Source organism: Sphaeramia orbicularis, chromosome 18 (genome assembly GCF_902148855.1).
Source record: "Sphaeramia orbicularis chromosome 18, fSphaOr1.1, whole genome shotgun sequence".
Classification (NCBI taxonomy): domain Eukaryota; kingdom Metazoa; phylum Chordata; class Actinopteri; order Kurtiformes; family Apogonidae; genus Sphaeramia; species Sphaeramia orbicularis.
This window is the reverse complement of record NC_043974.1, coordinates 8,275,232-8,301,427: the sequence shown is the minus strand read 5'-3', so window position 1 is coordinate 8,301,427 and position 26,196 is coordinate 8,275,232. Positions and strand designations below refer to the sequence as shown.

At 39.6% G+C, this 26,196-nt stretch overlaps 1 protein-coding gene and 1 long non-coding RNA gene across 9 annotated transcripts in view; one reads left to right on the top strand and one right to left on the bottom strand.

The window, feature by feature from the left end:
- The window catches only part of phka1a (phosphorylase kinase, alpha 1a (muscle)), a 41,019-nt gene that overhangs the window by 10,139 nt on the left and 4,684 nt on the right, over positions 1 to 26,196 (bottom strand). For all 8 annotated transcript variants that reach the window (XM_030162607.1, XM_030162610.1, XM_030162611.1 and 5 more), the window contains exons 3-22: positions 24,665 to 24,712; positions 23,990 to 24,158; positions 23,081 to 23,163; positions 22,919 to 22,999; positions 19,355 to 19,453; positions 19,099 to 19,245; positions 17,889 to 17,942; positions 16,548 to 16,670; positions 15,781 to 15,876; positions 15,471 to 15,578; positions 15,308 to 15,386; positions 15,028 to 15,162; positions 14,661 to 14,770; positions 14,308 to 14,452; positions 13,377 to 13,455; positions 11,206 to 11,372; positions 4,712 to 4,873; positions 4,531 to 4,625; positions 4,304 to 4,449; positions 1,989 to 2,142 (exon numbers count right to left, since the gene is read on the bottom strand). In XM_030162607.1, coding sequence (XP_030018467.1) covers positions 1,989 to 2,142; positions 4,304 to 4,449; positions 4,531 to 4,625; positions 4,712 to 4,873; positions 11,206 to 11,372; positions 13,377 to 13,455; positions 14,308 to 14,452; positions 14,661 to 14,770; positions 15,028 to 15,162; positions 15,308 to 15,386; positions 15,471 to 15,578; positions 15,781 to 15,876; positions 16,548 to 16,670; positions 17,889 to 17,942; positions 19,099 to 19,245; positions 19,355 to 19,453; positions 22,919 to 22,999; positions 23,081 to 23,163; positions 23,990 to 24,158; positions 24,665 to 24,712 — 2,280 coding nt within the window. The remainder of the gene's footprint in view (positions 1 to 1,988; positions 2,143 to 4,303; positions 4,450 to 4,530; positions 4,626 to 4,711; positions 4,874 to 11,205; positions 11,373 to 13,376; positions 13,456 to 14,307; positions 14,453 to 14,660; positions 14,771 to 15,027; positions 15,163 to 15,307; positions 15,387 to 15,470; positions 15,579 to 15,780; positions 15,877 to 16,547; positions 16,671 to 17,888; positions 17,943 to 19,098; positions 19,246 to 19,354; positions 19,454 to 22,918; positions 23,000 to 23,080; positions 23,164 to 23,989; positions 24,159 to 24,664; positions 24,713 to 26,196) is intronic.
- LOC115438776 (uncharacterized) lies at positions 3,778 to 24,978 on the top strand. The gene is made up of 3 exons (XR_003938157.1): positions 3,778 to 4,049; positions 24,584 to 24,587; positions 24,967 to 24,978. It is a non-coding gene; the product is annotated as an uncharacterized LOC115438776 (long non-coding RNA).

Here is a 26,196-nt window from a genome sequence, read left to right as displayed (position 1 = left end):
GTTTGGGTCAAAGTCACAGCCATGATGGACAGAAGCCTTTCGTTGAGCTTTTATTGTGTAAATGTTGCCACATCTGCAGCGACTGACACTGGACAATAAGATCTTTGTGAGTTGAAAAATGTTAAGTGTAATAAATAGCTACATTATATTGGTGAATGTATTGAATTAAACTTGTCCAAGGATAGATTGTGCTTAACTGACAGCATGTGACAAAAAACAGAAGACTCAGATTATCCTTTACACATCTTGTAATCAACTCCCAGTTTTAATTTGAGGAAATATGGTATTACATTAAGTACGACAAAGACCTAATGGTTAATAACTGTGGAACATTTTTTTTAATATCTATATGGTTTTAAAAGTCAAGTAAAGTAGAGTTTCTAAGCTTTTCAGTGAGCCCATTTACATTCACACTAATACTTCAATCATTATCTAATTTCTAGAGTTATCAGATTATACAAGTGAGCAGTATAATCTGATATATTCTATCAGATAACAACAGTAATCTGACACCTGGATTTCTCCACAACACTCTAATGTCTTCATGAATGTATACCTGTTAATCAGATTTATTTAGTTCTTTTACATCTGTGCATGTGTAGAAACAATTAAATTGCAGAAAAAAGAAATTACATAGACACAAACTAGAGCAGAAGACAGTAATAATGAAGTTTGAGTCTATCATCAATATGTACATACATAGTCTAAAAGAAACACAATAATGGACCGAAATGTCTAAATCAGGGTTTTTCAATTATCCCATTTCTCAAGTGCATGTAAAAATATTAGATCTGATTATTATGATTATTTGAATACTCCCTGTTTTGGATTTTTATGTGCATGTTAACAGGCTCAGTGTTATCATATGCGTCTTGTGTGAGTTGGACATTCAGAGGTAAAATAGTCAATGTGACATTCTGTAGCACTGATTTGTCCAAAAACAGGTAGTTTGTTCATCTAAGGCAGGGGTGTCAAACTCATTTTAGTTCAGGGGCCACATTCAGCCCAATATGATCTCAAGTGGGCCAGACCAGTAAAATAATAACAGTGGAAAAAGTAAATTTAACTCATGATAATGTTAACATCTACAAAAATCTGCATAACATGAACAACTGGAAATGTCTTAAGAAAAACTTACTGCAATTTTAAGAGTATTATGCCTCAGATTATCAGTTTTTCATTTATATGTGTGCATTACAATTTACATTACAATTACAAATACACAAAACATTTAATAACAGGCAGAATATTGGTACAATTGCATTAACTTATCTTAAGACATTTCAGGTTATTCACATTTTTTGTAAAATAACAGTTTTTCAATATAAACATTTTCAAGTAATTTTACTTTTTTACACTAAAACAAAGAGAAAATTTGCAGTTTTCATTATTTATACGTTTAATATTATAGTATTTTACTGGTCTGACCTACTTGATATCTAATTGGTCTGTATGTGGAATATGAATTAAAATGATTTTGACATTCTCTATTGTTAATATCTTCAGTGTAATTTTTGTATTTCACAAATCCATCCTATGGGCCAGATTGGATCCTTTGGTGAGCTGGATTTGGCCCCTGGGCCGCATGTTTGACACCTATGATCTAAGGAATTTAGATCCTCAAAAAAAGTAATTTGGATGTCTTGGATGATGAGAAGAAGAAAAAAAAAACACTTGAAGTTCTACTTACGTTTTGCTGTTGTTTTCGGACAAGGGAAATGACCTAAACTAAAAGTTAATTTTGTCACAAATCAAATGATCCATGGCACTTGATGCTGATTGGCAGACTGATTTACAAAAACAAAATGACTACAGGAGGGTAAGGTGTCCCTAAAAACTGTTTAAAATTCTGCAAAGTCTAATCATCTATGACTGAAAGTTGTTAAAGTTTCTGTTTTATGGACATCGAGCAAAAGAATCTATAAGTCCTTGAACACCAAACAATTCCAGATTAACTGTTGGCGTGTTCATGCAGTTTTGTGTCATACCGAGTCGAGCTCCTCCACCTTCTTCTTCAGCATCCCAGAGGTCATCCTGATGAGCCCCCAGAGTTTGAGCTCCCCCGCTTTCTCATAAAGGTCGATGACCAGAGACTGTACCGTGGAGCCTTTACCATGCAGATGAGTGTCCCAGTCCATACCCCTGAGACAAGGACAGACACATATGTACAAAAACAGGACTCACATCTAGACTCTTAAAGTAATGTTGGAAAATGTGAAATCTACTGTGTTCCAGAGATGTGAACACCAGCGGAGATTTCACAAGACTGCTGTCACAACAGGAATTATCCTTTAGTGGCTCTTCTATGTACACTATATGGATAAAAGTATTGGGACACATTGAATTCAGGTGTGGGGCGACACGGTGGTGCAGTGGTTAGCACTCGTGCCTCACAGCAAGAAGGTTCTGGGTTTGATTCCAACACCAGTCAATGGGGGGTGGGACCTTTCTGTGTGGAGTTTGCATGTTCTCCCCGTGCCTGCGTGGGTTCTCTCCGGGTATTCCGGCTTCCTCCCACCATCCAAAGACATGCACTGATAGGTTAATTGGTTAATCTAAATTGCCCATAGGTGTGAATGTGAGAGTGATTGTTTGTCTCTATATGTCAGCCCTACGATGAACTGGCGACTTGTCCAGGGTGTACCCTGCCTTCGCCCCTATGTAGCTGGGATAGGCTCCAAGCGACCCCCGTGACCCTAGTGAGGATAAAGCGGGTTCAGAAAATGAATGAATGAATGAATTCAGGTGTTTCTTTTCTAATAGGGGTCTGGGATACAAAAGAATAAGGACAAATGTCATAATGTAGTTTTATACTGTGATAAATATCATTGCACTGGTTAGTTTTGTTTAAATTGTTATCTTTGCTTCCAAAATGCCTCAGGGATGGTTTTTACTTAATTTCTCTCTACAGTGACTTTGTATTGTTTTATTTTTATCCCTGGCTATGACTATTTAAATGTTCTATCTCTAAATTTCTAAAATATTTTTTGTACTGTATTCTACTTTCTTCACATCTCACTTAGGAAGAAAAATCTCCCATTACACTTCAAGGAAATATTGACGTTTATATCTCAAATCAGCATGAACAGGACATCTTACCAGCTGTAGCCATGATGTACCCCAATATTTTTGTCCATATAGTTTATAAATATTAATATTTCTTTAAAGATTGTAGCTACCTCCAAAATAACATGAGCTGAACAGTAGGACATGAAAGCCCCCTTTTGTTACCTCCGCCAAGGAGGTTATGTTTTTGCCAGGGTTTGTTTGTTTGTTTGTTTGTTTGTCTGTCTGTTTGTTTGTTTGTTTGTCTGTCCGTTAGTGTGCAACATAACTCAAAAAGTTATGGACAGATTTGGATGAAATTTTCAGGGTTTGTTGGAAATGGGATAAGGAAGAAATGATTAAATTTGGTGGTGATCAGGGGTGGGGGGGCCCACGGGGGGGGCCACTGATCAGCCTTGGCGGAGGTCTGCGCTCTCCGAGTGCTTCTAGTTTTCTTTAAAATAGACATTTGTGTGATTTTTCTGTTGCAACGATTAATGCCAGAAGATGGTAAAAACCATATCACCTGAAATTATTGTTCCTTGACATTGTGAAAAAGTGTTAGTTTTACCGCTTTGAGGCTTCTCTTTTGAGCCTAAGTGTCATGAAGTGTTTGTACAAAAAAAAAGGTTAAATGTGGAAGTGCAGTTTCTGAATTTACAGAACATTCCTGTAGTGCGATACTCTTAGTATGATAGAAAATTACAATAGAGGACAGAAGCTGCTGTTTAGTGAATAAACACCTGGCCATCTGAGAATCTGATAAAAGAAATAAAAGCTAAAATTGGTATGTGTGTGTCTATGGTAGCTATAAACCTAAACTTAAGCTGGCTTCAGGTGCTGTTGGGAAGATCCTTTCCACAAGTACGTTGTGTTCAAGTGCTTTTGTTGTTGTAGTGAAATGAAAAATGGCTGACACAAAATTTATCGTGACCTGCTACTTTGGTATAACAGTTTTGGACATGTTGATTCATCTGCTACAACTTTTTTTTTGCAAATTGTATGTAAAAATCATCAGTTAACAGCAGCAGAATGTTAATAAAAGCATTCTTTTTCATTCACCATGAATCCCTTGTTGCTCTCCGCTATGTTGAAAAAGTTATTCAAATGTTATTTTCATGTTGGCAGCTTGTGGATCAAAATTTTTTCCTAGTTCTCCAGTGGAAAATACGACGTGAGGGGGGTAATTTTTGAGTTGGTAACTGGCGTTTACCATAATTCCCATAGCGCCTGAAGGCACCATAAGTGTGTGTCTCACTTGTCTTTGAAGAGGATGTAGAGGATGTCTGCCTGGTCCTGGAGGTTTTGCGTGTCTTTGAGCAACTGGACCAAAGCGTTGAAGTCGATGCCCCCACTGGCATCTCTGGGGATACCGCTCTCTACCGTTACAGTCACTTGGGGAGTCTGGAGCAGTGGAATGAAAAATCTGACCATTACAGAATAAAGTGGTGACGCATCGGAGGTAAAAATGACACAGATACACACCTGACTGTCATGTGGCGCAGGGCTCTCAGGGATATTCAGGTTGAGAGAGGGCTGTGGTGAGCGAAACAGCTTGTTCGGCAGGTACATATTAACATCTGGATATGAAAAGAAGAAATAAGTGAATTATGGGTATTTGGGGGTGTTTAATATCTTCAAGACGACAGGTGTCAGATCCACTCACTGTGTACATTGAGGTCCTGAGCCTTGCTCATCAGAGACACCATCTCTTTTGCTTTGGTGGCAGCAGCTTTGAACTTCCCGAGCCCACCCACCTGCCGCTTGGGCTTTTTGGGAGCCGAGTGGGCCAACAGGTGGTCTAGGTACTGGGCGAGGTCGTCAGCTTCTAAAAATGGGAAGAAAGAGGGGCAGATACAAGGGGTAGATGATGGAGGGACAATAAATAAACAGGAATGGGAAAACACAGGAAGGTAAAAAAAAAAAGACCAGTGAAAAGTGAAAGCTATTTTATACAAACTGTTACTACTTTACTCCCCCTTGAACTGCCACCTTATCATGGTGGGGGAGTTTGAGTGCCCGAATGATCCCAGGAGCTATGTTGTTGGGGGCTTTATGCCCCTGGTAGGGTCTCCCAAGGCAAACAGGTCCTGGGTGACGGGCCAGACTAAGAGCACTTCAGAAGCCCTTATGACTAAAAAACAACAGAAGAACATGACGTCGCCCGGTATGGCGCAGCCGGGGCCCCACCCTGGAGCCAGGCCCAGGGTTGGGGCTCGAATGCGAGTGCCTGGTGGCTGGGCCTATGCCCACGGGGTCCGGCCGGGCCCAGCCCGAAGGAGCGACGTGGGCCCGCCCTCCGGTGGACTCACCACCCACCGAGGGAATCGTAGGGGTCGGGTGCTATGTGGATTGGGTGGCAGTCAACAGCAGGGAGCCCGACAACCCGATCCCCGGATGCAGAGTCTAGCTCTTGGGACATGGAATGTCACTTCGCTGGGGGGGAAGGAGGCAGAGCTTGTGAGGGAGGTTGAGAGATGCCGTCTAGATATAGTCGGGCTCACCTCCACACACAGCTTGGGCTCTGGAACCCAACCCCTCGAAAGGGGCTGGACTCCCCACTTCTCTGGCATTGCCCGCGGTGAGAGGCGGCGGGCTGGTGTGGGCTTGCTCATAGCCCCTCAGCTCAGCCGCCATGTGTTGGAGTTCACCCCGGTCAACGAGAGGGTCGCGTCCCTGTGCCTTCAAGTCGGGGACAGGTGCCTCACTGTTGTTTTGGCTTACAGCAGTGCAGAGTACCCAGCCTTCTTGGAATCCCTGGGAGGGGTGCAGGATGGTGCTCCGACTGGGGACTCCATTGTTCTCCTGGGTGACTTCAATGTCCACGTGGGCAACAACAGTGAGACCTGGAGGGGGGTGATGGGGAGGAATGGCCTCCCCAGTCTGAACCCGAGTGGTGTTTTGTTATTGGACTTCTGTGCTAGTCACAGTTTGTCCATAACAAACACCATGTTAGAACACATGGATGTCCATAAGTGCACTTGGCACCAGGACACCCTAGGCGGGAGGTCGATGATCGACTTCGTTGTCATATCATCAGACCTCCGGCCATGTATTTTGGACACTCGGGTAAAAAGAGGGGCAGAGCTGTCAACCGATCACTACCTGGTGGTGAGTTGGATCCGCTGGCGAAGGAGGAAACCGGACCAACTCGGCAGGCCCAAAAGTGTTGTGAGGGTCTGTTGGGAACGTATGGCAGAGCCCGATGTCAGCGTGGTCTTCAACTCCCACCTCCGGGAGAGCTTCTCCCAGATCTTGGGGGAGGCTGGGGACATTGAGTCTGAGTGGACCATGTTCTCCACCTCCATTGTCAAAGCGGCTGCTCGGAACTGTGGTTGCAGGGTCTCTGGTGCCTGTCGTGGCGGCAATCCCCGAATCCAGTGGTGGACCCCGGAAGTAAGGGATGCCGTCAAGCTGAAGAAGGAGTCTTATTGGGCCTTGTTGGCCCATGGGACTCCCAAGACAGCTGATGGGTACCGGCAGGCCAGGCGTGCAGCAGCCTGAGCGGTTGTGGAGGCAAAAACTCGGGTCTGGGTGGAGTTTGGGGAGGCCATGGAGGAGGATTATCGGTCGGCCTCAAGGAAATTTTGGCAAACCCTCCGGCGCCTCAGGAGGGGAAAGCAGTGCGCCACCAACACTGTTTACAGTGGAAGTGGGGAGCTGCTGACCTCGACTGGGGATGTTGTCGGACGGTGGAAGGAATACTTCGAGTATCTCCTCAATCCCGCTGTCACACCTTCCATGGAGGAAGCAGAGGCTGAGGTCTCAGAGGTGGACTCGTCCACCACCCAAGCTGAAGTCACCTAGGTGGTTGGCAAGCTCCTCGGTGGCAGGTGGATGAGATTCGCCCTGAGTACCTTAAGTCTCTGGATGTGCAGGGACTGTCTTGGTTGACACGTCTCTGTAACATTGTGTGGCAGTTGGGGACAGTACCTCTGGACTGGCAAACTGGATTGGTGGTCCCCCTTTTTAAGAAGGGGGACTGGAGGATGTGCCCCAACTATAGGGGGATCACACTCCTCAGCCTCCCGGGGAAAGTCTGTTCCAGGGTACTGGAGAGGAGGATGCGACCAATAGTCAAACCTCAGATCCAGGAGGAACAATGCGGTTTTTGTCCCGGTCGCCGAACACTGGACCAGCTCTACACTCTCCATCGGGTGCTCGAGGGTTCATGGGAGTTCGCCCAACCAGTCCACATGTGTTTTGTGGATCTGGAGAAGGCGTTCGACTGTGTCCCTCGTGGTATCCTGTGGGGGGTGCTTTGGGAGTATGGGGTCCAGGGCCCTTTGCTAAGGGCAGTCCGGTCCTTGTATGACCGAAGCAGGAGCCTGGTTCACATTGCCGGAAGTAAGTCAGACCTGTTCCAGGTGCTTGTTGGACTCCGGCAGGGCTGCCCTTTGTCACCGGTTCTGTTCATAATTTTTATGGACAGAATTTCTAGGTGCAGCCAGGGGCCAGAGGGGGTCCGGTTTGGGTACCACAGAATTTCGTCTCTGCTTTTTGCAGATGACATTGTCTTGTTGGCATCAACAGACCTGGACCTTCAGCATGCTCTGGGGCGGTTTGCAGCCGAGTGTGAAGCGAGCAGGATGAGGATCAGCACCTCCAAATCCGAGGCCATGGTTCTCAACCGGAAAAAGGTGGTTTGCCCTCTCCGGGTCGGTGGGGAGTCTTTGCCCCAAGTGGAGGAGTTCAAGTATCTTGGGGTCTTGTTCACGAGTGAGGGAAGGATGGAGCGTGAGATTGACAAACGGATCGGTGCAGCGTCTGCAGTGATGCAGTCGCTGTACCGGCCAGTTGTGGTGAAGAAGGAGCTGAGCCGAGAGGCAAAGCTCTCGATTTACCTTGTCAGTCTACGTTCCTACCCTCACCTATGGTCATGAGCTTTGGGTCATGACCGAAAGGACAAGATCCCGGATACAAGTGGTCGAAATGAGTTTCCTCCACAGGGTGGCTGGGTGCACCCTTAGGGATAGGGTGAGAAGCTCAGTCACCAGGGAGGAGCTCAGAGTAGAGCTGCTGCTCCTCCGCATCGAGAGGGGCCAGCTGAAGTGGCTCGGGCATCTGTTTCGGATGCCTCCTGGACGCCTCCCTGGGGAGGTGTTCCGGGCATGTCCCACCGGGAGGACACCTCAGGGAAGACCCAGGACACGTTGGAGAGACTATGTCTCATAACGCCTGTAACGCCTCCGGGTCCCTCCGGAAGAGCTGGAAGAGGAGTCTGGGGAAAGGGAAGTCTGGGCATCCCTGCTTAGACTGTTACCCCCACAACCCGGCCCCGGATAAAGTGGAAGATAATGGATGGATGGATGGATGTTACTACTTTATACAAGTCAGAAATTGATGATTAAAACAATTTGTGCTCATTATTACACATAGAAATGTATATAATAATATACAAATTAGCAAAAAGGCAGAACACGGTGACTTCTAAATTGACTTTCACTTGTTTTTCATTGTAAACAGTAGGCAGACGATACAAACTGTTGACCATAAAGTTGGAATAATTTTGTTTTCAGACATATTCCTCTTTTTATTCCTATCTATACACATCAGGAATCATACTTTGACCAAGTTCAGTGAGTCCCAGTTACACTTTATCTATCAAGAATGAATTGCATTGTCCCAATCATTTCATGAGAACAAGTAAAAGTATTATACAACAAATTTATGTGCAACAGTGTATTTAATTATTTGCTTTTTTTTTAGCTTCATTTTATGTGTAAATATATACACACGTTTCTGTTATTTAGGCTCATAATACATTCCTAAAATGTTAGGAATTTAAGACTAGTAATGTGGTAAAAATCTTACTAAAGCTGCTATAGTGGCAGAACCATCAAACATCCGGGAAAACTAGAGTTGCTGAGTTATACAGTATATAATCACAAACCAGTTAAGTTTGAGTCTACGTCGATCTGCTCAGATTCATATAATTACTGCAGTGAAGAACAAATCAACATATTTAATGAAAAGGTACTAGGACATTTTTTGGTTAAATGAAGATTCTAAATATACTGACATATATGACTGCAGTAAATAATACATCAAACAATGATAAGGAACATAATTTTCCTTTTCACATTCATAAAACTAAAATTAATTAAGTCTGGATCCAAATATTTGACAATTTCTGTACTTTTTTTTCCACAGGTAGACAACTGTTTTTCACTTTTAAGATTTGAGTATCCTCTTTTTTGCCTTAAATTCTACATTGATAATTAATTTCTTTTCCTAAGTGTGTTGTAAATTGAACCAAAATCAGAGCATATTGTCATTTATCAGCAACTGTTTCCACGTGCAACTGGTTCCACTTGTGTGTGAAAGGCATCAGTAAAAGTCCATAACATCCATCACAACAGTAATGTATATTTTGATAAACTTGAGTTGAAATAAATGTAAACCGATACATATATGATAAATCACAGCCTTGTTATTTTGACCAGAACAGACAGAAACAACGATAAGGATGGAGTTACAGTTAGGAAATGAATCTCAGGAGAGTGAGAGGCTTTATCTAGAATAGAATAGAATAGAATAGAATCCGTTTAGCAGCTCTGTTCTGTTTAGCAGTGAAAACACTTAGACTGCATAAGACTGTATAAAAAAAAAAATCACACAAAATACTTAAAAATATATGCATGCGCAAAAAGCTACAGGATAAAATATTTAATGTACATATGCTACTAAAGTACAACTAAAACCGCTGAAATATACAAAAGCTAACTCTATACTACAGATGAGAGACATGTACAACATATAAGTATATATACAGACAATATAGGTTATATACAAGGTAAGGTTAAGAAAAACAAGGGGCATGTATTGTGACTATTGCACTGAGGACACACTAACACTGTGTTTTTATGTGTCCATCACATATACAGCAACAAAACCAGGAGTGCTTGTCTTTTAGAAATGTTTACATTTACCTCAACAGAGATTATGTGCAACTTCATCATACTAAGTTCTTATTCGTGATGATGGGTTTAAGACGACTGTATAAACACAACTCTACCACTGTAACTTCAGATATTCTTAACAGATCCTTCCTCCAATTGGAGAAACACAATTTGTCTAGTCTGTGCTCTATTTATTTGAAACTTAGATAAACTAAACAATTAAAAGCAGATCTTTCAAAATCAGTAAAAACTTGAGTGACAGTAGATCAAGTATGACCAATCTACTACATAAATAAAGGGTAGATAGACCGGGTGCGATCTCCCAAATAAACACATGCATGTGCATGATACAACTGTCAGGCATAATGCAACACAAATTGCAATTACAAGAGATATAAATCTGAGAATGGAATGATAAACTGCATTCAAAGAACTGAGAGGCAAAGCAGAGGCTGATCTATAAATCCCATCACCAACATCCATAACAGAGTGAAAGCAGACTCAACAGCGCCTTTCCTCCAAAGCATGGAGAACTTTGATCTGCTTCTACTCACACATTTTGGATTACTTGTTAACAAATTAGTCCTGAAGTTTCAGTTTGTAATTGACCCAGTTGTTGAGGTATTTATTTTCCATATGATCATATAGGCTCAGTATTACTTGGGCAGAACTTTATCAAGTAGTTTCATATAAGAACTTTATATGTAGTTTCATCCATCAGTACCAATTAAAACAATCTTCTGTTAACAGTGTACCCCAAAGTGCTGACCCCTCCACACCAACAGGCATCTGTGATGGACCGTCACAGTGGAAAAGGCAACAACAGCTGAGCAAGTCTGAAGCCATCTGCATATTTGCATTTGCTACTCATGCAAAAACGATAGGGCACAAATCCTACGAGACAGCAAGTTACAGCGCCAAACGCTTAAAAACAAGGACTGATAGAGAGGATAGGGACAGGGGTTAGAGGTCAAAGGTCAGTGTTGAGAATGTAATAAAGCATGAACAATGAATATTTTGAAACTGCAGAAATGTCCGCATTTTCAGACCAACTCCTACTGAGGTTTACAGAATAGCGTTATGTTGTGGTTTGAAGAACAGTTGGATTGTCCTTAGTAAATTTCGTAAAAGCGGACATTTTCACAGTGTCTTGACAGTGATTTCATTCCAAAAATGGTCAAACCACCAATGGAAACCTCATATTTTCCACTGATGGTGTCACCATTCTTCTCTATCCACCGCTCTATTGGTTTCTTACCATCGTCACAACGTAACTCATGCACGTATCCTTCGCTGTCACCCTCAAGATCATCACCATACTCTTCCTCATGGTGGCCCATGCTGCCAGAACCCTTACCATCGAGGAAGCTGAGATGAGCAAAGCAGCAAGTAGTCATGAACTCCGACAGCTTGCCCGTCTGGATCCTGGAGGTGAAAATGTAGGTAAAAATCATGAGGAAACACTTCTGGGGGAAAAAAAAGTTTTGTGTTTGTTACATTAAATAAGTCCCTTGATTGGAAAGATATTATTTATTTATTTTTGTGGATTGCACTTGGGCTGCAACTAATGACTATTTCAATAGTTAACTTGTCATCAATTACTGTAACATGTAATCGACTAGTTAAATTGTGATCTGCAAAAAAACAAACAAAAAAAAGTCCTTACTTATATTTATTGCAGCTATAAAAAACATTTTCTTTCCTTTAACAATAACTTTTGGTGCACAACAATAAAATCACCTATGGGGAAAAATACACAAAAAAACATGTGTTGTTGTAATGTTGAGTAGGAGGTACTGAAAACACACACTTCTCTTAGTCATCTTTGACTATTATTTAAATATAGCAAAAAAAATTTAAGATTTTGACACAGATGAGTTCAACGTAGTTTAAAGTATTTTTTCTGTGCAAGGATTTTAGAGAAAATCCTCAAAATATATCTATAAGAATGTGATTTCACATGAACATGAAGGGGACCAACAACGATGTATACTTTCTGTAATTAATCTGGGTGAGATTTAGTGATTATCAATTCAACTACCAAGTGCATGACATCACTAACGACCTGTCGACTACTAAATTACTCGTCAACTAATTTTGCGGACAACTATTTATCAACTAGTCGACTAGCTGTTGCAGCCCTAGCTAGGGTTTTTTTTTTTTTTTTTTTAAAGCTGTGAAAGTCTTGTCCCCTACAGAGGACAGAAATACATTGCTGGATCTGAGGAGGATCTCACTGTACAGCCCATCTATATTATAAAAGCCAAGTGGCCTCTGTGTGCGTGTGTGCCCGGGGATTCACTCAAAATCAGGAAAGAGCTAACTGCCGCAGTTTGGCATACTTATGTATTTTTGGTCAAACAAGAGACTAGTGAAAAGGACAAGTTGATAGGAACAATATTTTGGGAGATATTAGTAATTTTGGAATACAAAAGCCTTACAATCACTTTGCTGTGGCCAGAACGCTTTGACGGTGACTGCTAGACAATGCGGTCCAGCATGCACTAATACACAACAGCATAAAAAACTACCACATCTAGAAATCATGGACACCCTTTCAGTATCCACAGCCTAAATCCTGTCACTGACCCCGACCCCATTTTTCTGAACCTAAGTCTATCATTTACCATTTGTGCTGACATGCAGTTTCGACCTACGGTGCCGAAGACAGCTAAAAGTCCAATATCTTTTTTAAACAACCCCCCCACCACCACCTCATCATGAGCCTCCTACATTATTCAGGTGATCCCTTACACACAAGGGTTTCATAACTTCATTAGAAAAAACCTGCTCACAAAGCAGACACATCAGAAAATTAACATTTGTAGGCGAGGAAATAAAGCCAATGTTAATGTCTTCGACACTATACTACCTGCACTTTTCTTGCTTTCCACCATGTTGTTTGATTAAATTTCGATATTAAACTTTTTACAGGTAATTGTGCTTGTGTACATTTTGATTCGATGTAGAATTTTAACCCGTGAAGTTGGGTTCGGCTGCTGTTAGCTGTCAGGGGCCGTCAACCCCTCTCTGCCCAAAGATTGTGGAACTCAGTCAGCGCTGCATAGGAATTTGTTTAGGAGCCTGTCTATGGAGATAACATGCCAGTACTAAGAAAAAGAGAGCACCAGCAGTGTTTGTATTTCTAATCACGCCCAAAATACAAAGATTTATTTTTATTTCACGTTCAAATGAGCAAAGTTTGTTCTGATATATAACTTATATATTATGATGAATAACAGTGATTAGTATGCCCCCCATTTGTGCCTGAGTGCCCCCTCTCAGCTTTCTCATTCAAAACACACCCCTGACGTTGTCCAAATGCCCCCTGGGGGTGCGGTACCACCCCTGTTGAGAAACCCCAATACACGCCAACTCCACTTTGTGACATGACCTCAGTAACTTTAACAATAGAAACAGCCCTGACACCTTGATCCTCCATAATATCCATCTTGTAGCTTCTTCAGAGTAGCCAAAACAGCAGGGTCCAGGTCTGTGCGGTCTTCAGCTAAAAACACAAATAAAACATATGCAAGTTTTGTCAAAGACTGTAACCACCCAACATACAAATGTTTGATCTCCCATCACAGAAAAGATACAGAACCATAAGAGCCCAGACTACAACACTGGCAAACAACTTCTATCCTACAGCAATCATTACACTTAATTCTGCAATAACTACCCACATGTAATAATCAATAATGTGCAATGATGAAAAATTAACAATGTGTGATAATCATAATCAGCAATGTGTAATAATCAACAATGTGCAATAATGGAAAACCACCACTGAGTAATAATCATAATAACAATGTGCAATAATGAAAATTCAACAAAGTACGATAACTACTATACTTACCCCTTACCTGTCCTCTGCACCGAACTACTGTAGGTATGCATGTGTGACTTGACTGAGTGGGAGAGGGGTGTGTGTGTGTTTCTTTTTTTTTTTTTACTATTTAATACTACTTAAATATTTTGCATTTGACATTGTAAATTTTTTTACTCAAAAAGTACCATCTCTTGAAAGCACATCAGAATGTCATTGTGTATGCTCTGTCTCTTCACACACACTTTCCTTTTTTGCTAGTGTTTTTTCAAGAGTGTTTTTGTATGCAACTGAGCTATTGTGACCAAGTAATTTCCCCTGTGGGTCAATAAAGTTTGTCCAAGTCTGTGTATACAATGACAATAAAAGGGATCTTGAATATTACATTCCAAGTGTATTTAAGGGAAATAAAGGGCTTCAAAAACACAAAAACATTTTTTCACTCCTCATGGAATAAGTCAGACATGTTCATCTTCTCTGGGTGTGTGGTTTTATGTTTTTGTGTGGTTGCATGTGTTTGCGTGTGCTCACTTAGCATTGTCTGTGAGATGGGAAACGTCACGGTGGGTCGTCCAGTCATCCTCCATCTCGAGGCGAGGTAGGAGATTTCAGTCCTCAGCATCTCCACTATCATTTTGTTGTCCAGTGCCAAGTAGAACTGCTGGTGGTCGATGAACTGGAGAGTTATGGAGGTGAGACAAAGGGATGATTAGACGCGAAACAAAGAAACAGAGCAGGAAAAACACAGGGATGCATTGAAAATGAAATCACATTTATCAGTTATATGAGATAATCTGTCTGACAGTAACGGGAATGGTATTATTACATTGTTTATTTGTATTTTGTGTTTGCATTTTTCATGTTATTGCTGCTATTCTATTAACCTGAGGTGTAAAGGAGAACATGGTATTCCTAATGATGTAGAACTTGGAGGTTCCTAAGACTCCTATTCTCCTGTTTGGTCGCCCTGTCAGGCCCAGCCTTGGATTTCGACCTGCAAAAACACAAAAAAAACACTAAGAAAGATGTGCATTTTTAAAGTTTTGTCTGTTTTTTTGTTCATTTTTTTAAACTCATAACATTTAAGCAGAAAATATATTAAATAGAAACATTTGCTGCACAATGGGCTGATACCAAAAGGACAGCACATTGTATCCCTGTTTTAAAGTCAATGCACTAGTCACTTGTTTAGGTATTGGTTTTAAAACTACTGTATTAGTAGTAGTAGTACTGTATTAATTCTAATGATACCAAGTCTGGCATAGATGTGGCTGAGGACTCTGGCGGGCTGGACATGGATGGGATGGATGTCGGCCACAGTCTCTACATCGATACCGTTCTTCAGCAGCAGCTCTTTAATCTCCTCCGTTTCTGCCAGAATTGACACTGTAAAGGGAAAGAGAAGAATAACAAAAAAAAAAGTATGCATTGTCGTGATGAATAACCTCCGTACTCCAAGAATCAGTTAATCTTTATCCAGATTTTTCGACAGTGATATCCAGAAGCCTCATCCCATGTGCTGAAAACTCACCCTGTACGACCACATCAGGTTTGGGGATGGTGGAGAAACGTCGGTTAAGGGGGTCGACTTCTCCTGGGGCAAGAAAACCCTTGAATATAGGAGTTTAGAGAATGAGAGCTGTGAAATCCACAACAAGTGTCTCCATGAAAAAAAAAAAAAAAAATCCACTCACCTCAGCCAGAAGGTTTCCCAGGATGTAAAGCGACTGCCCCCATTTTATAGGACATTTACCCATAGGAATCCTCTCCACAGAGTGAGGGTTCATGTATTCCTCCTCCACCTGTTTAAGTGGATAAATATACAACATAGTCAAAAAACAAAGTAAAAAGACACCGAAAAGGTTAAGGTTAGATCAAAAATCATACCAAGAAACGCAGAAACACATAAAATAAACATATACATCAGGTTTACTGCCTTAAAGAAACATTATTTGACACTTTACTGAGACAATGTTTAAAGGTTGACTTTATAAAAGTGCTTGCCTTGTCTGGAGGGACACTGTAGAGCTCTGGGACGAGGCGGATCCCATCTTTCTGTTTGATCAGAATGGCCTCCAAAGCCTCCTGGTACTCCTGCACCTGGGTACAATAGAAGAGCTTCAATCTAGAGCTGCAGCTATCGATTATTTTTTTAATCGCTTAGTCTATCGATTATTTTCTTTGATAAAGGATTATTTTAGTAGGTAAAAAAAAAATACCAAAAATGTGAGACATGTCTGAAAATTACAAACAACTTGCCCTTTATTCCAGAACCAGCTGAAACAACAACCACAAAAATTATAAAAGGATATATAAAAATATCTATATAGAAATGACAACAATAACATTAAAGTATGTCTGTGTGGGAATATGCATATTTATACATGTATGTATGCATGTACAAACAATTTGTCAATATGTGCATTGCTATTTTCAACAAATTTGTATACAACTTCTTAACAATTTAAGATGTAACTAATAAAGAACATTGTGTTGGCGTCATGTGTTTCACAACAGTGGAACCAATGTTCAATGTTTTACGGCAGCGAAATTAAGGAAACAAAGTTATGATTCAGGAAAATTGTAGTCAAATAATTTTTTTAAAATCGATTCGAGTCCATTAATCATTTCAGCTCCACTTCAAACATTTTCTGTATCTGCATATTTGACTTTTTGTTTCTTTTTCTTCTATCGATTCTTTTTATTTCACTTTTGTGCCTTAGCCTCCACTAGACATGCAGCCCTGTACTGTACATACAGGTGTGGTTTACCTGCTCTGGGCTGTTGATAAAAATGCCGTCCAGTATGAGGTAGGTCCAGAACAGCGGCCACTCGCACTCAATGTTCTCAAACAGCTTCAGCTCTGCAGACTCATAATACAGACGGTTTGGATCCTGAAGAAATATACAAGAAGAGATTGGGGAATTAAACCTTATTACCTTGTTTAAATGGATATAATAATAATAATAATGATAATCTGACACATTATTGATCCTTGGAGACAAACTTCTGCTTCTGTCTGTTCTGTGTAAATGTCTGAAACTGAACCAGACTTGATGCTGGAGCTTTTAGCGAAACTGCTGACTTTCTGGAACTGTCACAGCTCCGTTCATCATCAGTAGAAAACAAAATATCATTTCTGTGGCTACAAAGTATAGAGGGAAACAGGAACTAATCAATAAAACAGAGTTCCTACAGATTTATTAGAAAAAAATCGGAAAAATGTTCACATTTTCATGACTTTTCAATTTATTTTCCATATTATCTGAGGGATTATGAAGAATATTTTGAATATCAGCGATAGTTGATTGATACATCAGGGCAAGAAAAAAACTTTGTCACCTCAATGCATTTCCAATTTTAACCTCAAAATAGCAGATTTTTCCAAAAAGGAAAGTGTTTGCATAGTTGAAAATTAAACTTTTAAATGATTTTGACTGTTTCTACAGGCCTTGAAAATAAGATTCAGTGAGGTCTAGGGTTTTTTCATGACAATGACAAAAGCTTTGTTACAAGCAAATTTATTATCTGAGAAGTACCTTTTAATTCATTCAATTCTTTTAGGTGTGTTTTTATCATGAAAACAAATTCTTCATGATTACAGAGTCTAGTTTCTTTGTTTCTACGCTGTTCAAGTATTACAAGTCTGGCAACATGGCAAACAAAAAGAGAAGGGGGTTCCATGTGAAATACAAAGGATGAAACAAAGATAATTTCTAAATTGAAAAGCTTGATCAATGTATTCTTAGCTTTTCAGAAAAAAAGATAAAGCCTAAGACTATTCTGCGTCTGAGGAAAGACAGTGCAGACCTTTTACAACACTCCCCTCTAATTTTCCATTATGTAAGAGCTAAGAAATGCTGGCCATGATGTATGACTCTGACCAAACAGAGCACACACCCTTGGTGCTCTCTGGCCCTAATATGATGAATATATATTAAAAAAAAGGAAAAACGAGGAGGCTCAACCATGAGGATATGAACAGTTTACTTTAGCATTTTAACTCATGAGTATTATGGCAAAAACACACAGACAGAACAGAGCAGGTTCAATCTGTTAGATGAGGAAAATACTCAACAAAGATGGAAAAATACAGCATCTGTTCAGTTTACCTCTTTAGGTGTTCTATGTCCATCTCGGAGAAACCTGCAGCAGCCGTATCGACCCTGGAAAACAGAAAAAAGTCAGCGAGGAAAAACCTCAAATCAACCTTTAGTACCTTTAGACACTGCAGCTAAATCAAAATATGACACTGTACTGTTGAGAAGTCAAGTATTTTTTGTTTCCTGTAATATATAAGGATATTTATTAGATTAATTTCACTGATGTTATATGTGCAACTTTCTCATAAGTAAAGGGTTATTAGTACACAGGCCAAAACCGGCCAGCCAAAGGTTCCAATCCGACCCACGGGATCAATGTGCCAAGTGCAAAAATTACACTGAAGATATTAACAGTCAAGGATGTCGAACTGGTTTTAGTTCAGGGGCAACATACAAACCAATGTGATCTCAAGTAAAATAATAACATAATAACCTATAAATAATGACTCCAAATTTTTTTCTTGGTTAAATGTGAAAAACATATTACATTATGCCTTTGAATAATGACAACTCCAATTTTTTTCTCTTCTTTTAGTGCAAAAAAATAACATTAACTTATGAAAATATTTACATTTACAAACTATTCTTTAACAATAAAATGTGAATAACTTGAACAAATATGAACAACCTGAAATGTCTAAAGACAATTAAGTGCAATTTTAACAATATTTGCCTGTTACTAAACGTTTTGCGCCTTTGTAGATCCGATCGGTCATGCACATGTAGAAATGATAAATTGAGGCACAGTATTGTTAAAATTTCTCAAGATATTTCTTTTTTTTTTCAGGTTATTGCCATGTTTTTTGTTTGGATAGTTTGTACATGTAAATATTTTCATAATTAAACAGGGGGGCAGGCTTGCACTAAAACAAAGAGAGAAAATTGGAGTTGTCATTATTTATAGGCTATTATTGTTCTTATTTTACTGATCCGGCCCACTTGAGATTAAATTGGGCTGAATACGGAACCTGAACTAAAATGAGTTTGGCACCTCTGCATTAGTACATTTACATTTGTTTTTAATTTATTCTCTATTCTTTTGGCAAAGTTGAAAACAACACTTGGTCAATCTTTATTCTCACAAATTCAGGGCTGACTGATGTTCAAACAAAGAAAAAAACGAAGAAAGAATATATCAGTCAGACTCTCAACCTTTCATACGCTGCTAATATCGGGAGTAAAATCAGAATATTTCCATCTTCACTGATCTTTCCTGTACCTGAAGTTTAGAGATGATCTCCTCCTTGGTCAGGTTGACGATGTTCATGTCCTCAACAGCAAAGGCGGGGTAAGAAATGATGGCGAGGACTCCAGCGTCCACCTCTTTAGACATAGAGGCTCTGGGTAACATGGACGTCAGGATGGACTGAGGAAGGAGAAAACAAAAAACAAAAAGCTGGACTGGTCAAAGCCACTATCTCTAAACATTAAAAAATGAGCTGTATTGTCATGCTTCACTGTTTAATTGTGTATACCTGGCAGTGTTGTATGTCATCAGCCAAGGCGTGGACCACAGATCCAGGTCCTCCTTTCGCTCCAAACAGGTTGAGTTCATCTAAAGCCTCTAAAGCTGCCTGAAACGCAATACCGCCATTGGTTAGTTTACTCAGGACTAGGGGAAAATCACTTCAGTTTTAAGATTTATTTTGTGGCTTTGGTGAAACTGATTTGTTAAAATCCTACAATCACACGAGGAGTATAAAAAAACCCTGAGTGAGCCTGTTTACATGACCATAAAAATGTGATAACTGGGAGTAATCACATGATTGTAATAATCAAATCTGACATGCTGACATACACTTAACACTTTATAGGGCACTCATAGAAATATTCTGAAAATCCACATTTCAACCTTGGTGTGTTATTGGAGGACATAAAACAGTTTTATTACTGTTGTAAAATGTTTCAAATTTTTTTATTGTCATGTAGAAAATCAAGGTCAGTAAAATTACCATATTTGGTTCCTTGCCCATGAATGGCCAAAAAAAAAAATCCAAAAAGTATAAATACAAAATACAAGAAAAACCATAATAAGGTGAAAGGAACATGTATTTTAGAACATTAGAACATCACTTTTAGAGCATTCCAACAACATAAGTGCTGATCCAGATACCTGTCAACAAACACATTATCCATTTGAACATCATTCCTTACATTAGTACCATTACTTCATGGTAACTAACAAAGCAGTTACACTCACTGTTCATGCAGAGGTGGATCTTACAGACCCTGTAGACCACATTGGACCAGAGATTGTTGACTCACTGTCCTCACTGTAACTGGTGCTGTTACAGTCTTGTAATGGGTGCGGAAATTACCAAAAATAGTCACTTGCCCGATAAAGGGTTAAGAAATGCGATAATCGAAAAACCCCAGTTTGCATGTTTCAGCCCATTATTAGAGTTTTTTCAGAGTATGTGGTGGTAAACTCAAACTTACTGTTATTGTCTTCTGCTCACATTTAACTATGTCACTTCTGTTTTGCAAGATTTAATTGTTTTTACACATGCTCAGGTAAAAGAATGAAATAAATCAGATTAACGGGTATACATGTACAAAGACATCAGAGCACTAGGGAGAAATCCGGGTGTGGTAATCCAATTTCTCATAATCAGATTAGTGCTGTTATCTGATAAAACATATGAGATTATGCTGTTTACATGATCACTTGAATAATCAGATAACTCCAGAAATCTGAAAATGATTTGATGTTTAGTGAGCATGAAAATGGGCTCAATGTCTCACATCTACTTTTTTTTTCCATTGTTTTGTCTCTCAGTTCTTGATTTCACTTTCATATGGACTCTAATTAAAATTTTTATGTACTGTACATTAAGTTCCAATTTACTTTTACTGTTGGTTAATCAGATATTATGAGGAGCAGCTGAATAAAAGAGGGCACAACCAATGACATGAAACTACTGCAGTGTAGTGCATCATACTTCAGTCCATGCTAATCACTGAAAATTATGTGTAATAACAAAGCAGAGAATGTCCTGAATCAGTGCCCATTTCCTGAGTCTTAAAGGATCCTGTGCGTGTACACTGGGCTGAGCACTGTGGGTACAGTGTTATTTCTGACTGCAAAGCCATTCCTGGAAGATCACGTTGAACCTGATACCTCCTGTGGACCGTGGGACTATGAACGGAGCTGGGTCGAGCACAACCAGAGAGCGAGAACACATCCTGTTTTGTAAATATGTCAAAAGTGCAAAAGGTTTCCTGGAATTGTTTGCGTTCTTGCAATAAAAAGATTAGAATTTAAATGGGATAAAATGGACAAAACTTCCACAAACATAACCCCCGTCATTAACTTCCCATCGTAAGTTCTTGAAAAAAGGTGTTATTTCTGTGATTTGTGACATTCAGTGCCCAGACATAGACCTTAAACATGAATGCAAAACACTTTCAGATTGTCAGGGTCGTCTAAAGGTCAGCATAAAGGCCGCTGGAGTGACTAGAGACCTTCCGCCGTGCCAAAGATATTTACTGGAGCACCTGTTGTGTTGCCTCTGTAGCGGAAAGCCCTGCTCTCACTCGGTCTAGATCACATTTAGCATGGCACAGAGCCACCACTTAGCATTTTGTAGATGAAAAAAAAAATCTGTCAAGTACAACTGAACATTTTCATGGGTTGCACATCTGACATTTAGCAAGTCTCTTTCTAGTGCATTGTAATTTAGTCCCACCTACTTTCTCTGAACACCCCGGCCTCTGATTGGCTCTGACTGTTCCTGACTTGTCTTGCAAAAGTCTTCAGCCACCTCTATGTTTGTTGTTTTTGCAGGGTTGAAATAAGTATGTATTCTTTTCTCATTCTTGTTTCTTTAGATACAACAAGAAAATACAGGATATATGTGCACAGCCTTAAAAGACACACAATAAAATTGAAATAAATGGGTTCTAAAGGTGTGATCTCTGACTCCATGACAAGAAGCAGCACAAACAGTTAGAATCATCTGACGTGTTGAATGAAACCTGGTATAAAATATCAGAAATTAATTCAGTAAATCTCATATTGTCTGAACAAAAGGGTTAAAGACATGTTAAGTGCAAAGGGAGGTCACACTAAATATTACCACTTTAGTTTGTAGAAGCTATTTTTTTTCCCTTTGTTTTTCCTGCTGTACATATTTCACATATATCCAGATTGGATCTTAATACAGAAAATTTGGACCTTGGCTTAGGACTTTTGCTGTAGATGAGAGAAAAATGAGCTATATGTGTATATATATGAAATATGTTGCTGATCTTAAACTAAACATATAATTCTCAACTATTGGATAGCACAGCGTTTATCGTTTACTCAGTGATCCTCATTCTAGTAATAATAAATCCAGGATCATTACACATTTCTTGTTTTTTTTTATTATATTTAATTTAACTGATATGATGAACATGAACGTTATCTAACATGAATTTTACATGAACGTAACATGAATGTTACTAAATAAGTTATATATAATAAACACACATAAAAGGCTGTATCAAATCATTAAATTAGAAAATATGATGTGAAATTTTAAAGATGATGAATTCCCCCTCTTTATTCTCAGAAACAAAAACCATAATTTCAGTTTTGAGCAACATTTTCACAAAAATGTCAAGTATTTCACAAACTGCAATGTAATGCAACTGACACAAAGTTAACCTATAAAATGCATTATTGAGGTAGAAGATGGAAGGAAAATTGTGGTTGCACCTAAAGTACAGTACTGCGCAAATGTTTTAGGCCATAAGTAGGTTTGATGTTTTAGTAAGAGTATCATGATATATTATAATTCATGAATGCATTTCTCCCTCTGTAACAAGATACAACTGAAATATAGAACAGCATTAAAAACAAGAAGTTAAGAAAATAACTGACTGAAGTATCAATAATTTAGTGTGACCTTAACATGTCCTGAACTCTTCTGCATAGAATTGAGATTTAGTGAAGTAATCTTCTAGTGTTTTACACCAGGTTCTGAATTCTGCTGTGAATATAGTGGCTACTACTGTGTCTGTGTCTGTGTGTGTGTGTGTGTGCATGCACTAACCTTGGCCATGCCTATGGAGCTGGCATTAATCTCAGTGATGCCCTGGTTCGTTTTGTCTCCCCTTTCCCACATCCCATAATCCTGTGAAACACCAAGAAATGTAAGAGCGTCAGTTTTACATCAGTGCATGGATGTAAAGGAATGGATTGTGTCAACACTTACAGCCACTTTATAAGCTGCCTCAATGTAGAACATGAGATTCTGGACAACATCTACTTCATCCTGGGTGTAGACAATATGAAGACCTGCACACATGCAGACAGACGACTGATTGTGAAAAGTATAGTAATCATACATCAGTGTAAATATACAGCTGACACAGCAATGATAAACACAGGCATAACAAGGCTGTATTGGGAAAACAAAATGGTTTTGAAGTGCAACATATATCATAAAAGCCAACAAAAGATTCTTGTTTTCATGACTAACTTCTTAAAAAAGCTGTTTCCAAATGCTATGTATGTAAACATTTAAAAACTGACAAAAAAGTACATTATTTTAGAGTAATACCACTACAGGGATTTCTTTTCTCTTTTGGATTTTTTTATGAATCTTGACTCTTACAATTACAAGAAATTTCTAAACTGGGCTTTTTACTTTAACATCTCTGAGCCCATTTACATGACCCTAAAAATCAGATAACTGAGACTAATTAGATAATTATAATAATCAGATCTGACGTGTTTACATGCACTTCAGAAATGTGATAAACAAAAAAAAAAACAAAAAAAAAAATCCTGTTTGACAATAAAGTCAAACTTCCTGTTATTGTCCCCTAACATCATTTCTGTTATTTACAATTGCACTGTTTTTCCAAATGCTCAGATAAATGGAAATTAATAAATCAGATTAACCTGTATACATGCAGATGTATACATGTATACATCAGTGTTGAGGAAAAATCCAGTTGTGTTAATCTGAGTTCTCATAATCAGATTACTGCTGATGTCTGATAAAGAATATCAGATTATCTTGTTTCTATGATCACTAAAATAATCTGCTAATTCCAGAAATTGGATAATAATCAGAGTATTGATGTCCATGTAAATGGGCTCACTGTCGCGCGCTTACCGGAGGCAGTCATCTGAGCGAGGAAGAGGAGGAAGAGTGACGTAGCGTCGACCTGAAGATGACCCCACTCGTCATCTCCCACCACGGGGGCACAGGTCCTGGTGTTGTATTTGGCATGGAGGGAGTCAGAGGTACTTCTGCTGTATTTAAACTTTTCCACTTTGTCCAGCTGAGGGAGGGGGGGACAGAGCAGCAGGTTGATTTCTTAACTGTCGTATAAATGATAAACGTGGTTATCTCATCATGATAGGGGACTAGGGGAAACTGGATTGCTCATGGAGAAAGCGACATTTCTCAAAACTGTGAAAGAAATGTGTAGACACTGTCCCAAGGAAGCTACAAAAATAATTTGAAATGAATCCAATCAGTAGTTTTGTCGGAGAACATGTCTGAATAAATTGCTAACAAAGACAACGATGACACCAGACACAGCGCCTTCACAGTAGCCCATGGCAAATCGGCTGGTGAGATAAAAACTGTATCTAATGATGTTCCTGGTACAACATGTGTGTTTCCGCTTCAGCCTGTCATCTTTGTGTGTTTATACGTACATAAGAGAAACAAGGGGAAGCTGGGAACAATGTAGATGGCAAGATGTGTAACAAAAAGGCAGCGGAAAGGGCACTAAAGTGAAAAAAAGCAGTAGGTGTACGTGTGTTTTTTGCGACATCATACCTGCCTCATTGTGCACTGTAGGATTCCTCTCATGCACTTCACCACACTCTGCAGAAAAACAAGACACACACACACACACACACACACACAGAGAGACCGTTAAATGTTGACATTTTTAACTCATCACTGCTGGGGTTCAAGCGGGGAAACATGAGACCAAATGGGGTCTTCAGCAGGAGGCCTTTGCACCAGGACAGGCAGACACACAAATACAGTGGAACCTCGCAGTACGAGTACATCATAGTACGAGAAATTGGCTTTATGAGCCATGGCTCTAGAGAACTTTCATCTGGAAATACGAGTATAAATCTGCAGTATGAGCATGTGTTCCACCAACAGATGCAGCCTCCGCAGGCTCAGTTCACCTTCAGGAGATGCAGGATTCAGATGGAGGAGGAGATTAGGAAACTTCCCATGGAGGACAGTGTAGTGGAGGAGAAGATCTCCACTAGGAAATTAAAACAAGCGCTGGCAAAGTGGACAGAGGTTTCTGATTTAGTTGAAAAAAAATCATCCAGACAAATTGAGTTCAGGTTGTGCAGCTGCTTTCTTTAATGCCAATGGTGTGGAGCCTTTTTGGAACATTTTAAAAAGTTGAACAAAGCAGATTTCTGTGGATAGGTTTATAATGAAATGACCCTCCTCCTCCTCCTCCTAATATTTTAATAAAACCAGTTTGTTTTTATAATTGCCATTTTCTTTCTAACTGCACTTCTTCTGTTTTAAAACCCTTTAAAAAGGATTTTTGGGTGGTTTTTGGGAGCTGGAACAGATTAATTATATTTCGGTTCATTACAATGGGGAAATCTGATTCATAAAAACAAGTACATCACAAAACGAGTATGGTCATGGAACAAATTAAATTTGTACTGTGAAGTTCCACTGAACTGAACATCATGTATAAACCGTTTCCTTCCTCTGGTTTTCTTTGATTATCAGGCATTTGGAGATATTTTACCCCTGATACATAAGCACACAGTAACTGACATTAGCATTAGCACTTTCCACACATCAGGAGCAATGAGCTGCCATTGAAGGCACTTGGGAACCAACACTACATCTTCATGAGCACCGCAGTCAATGGCACTGACAGGACAATTAACATGAGAAGCAGACCTGAAGTCAGTTTGTTAATGTAGCTGCAGTCATATCGCCACTGGATTATTGAACACTATCATCACACACTGCATATTTCTCTCATATCATTCCGGCCTAGGATCTGTACACTGGGTTCTGCTGAAAAATTAACTAAATATGACACAAACGACAGAAAAATATTGTTTTATTTGTATGTATTGCTCCATTGTTTCCTTGCAGAGGTGAGAAAGGTGCCTTAACAGTGGGTGATATGATAATCAACATTTTTACCACATACATACATTTCACTCCTGAATATTTTGATGTTTGTTGTTAATGATTGGCATAGTTGTTGTACACTCCCACTCAGGCCCAAAACCCAGTCTTTAACCTTGAAAGAAACACTGATTTTTCCATAATGACATAGTGGAATATATCGCCCAACCCTACATAGA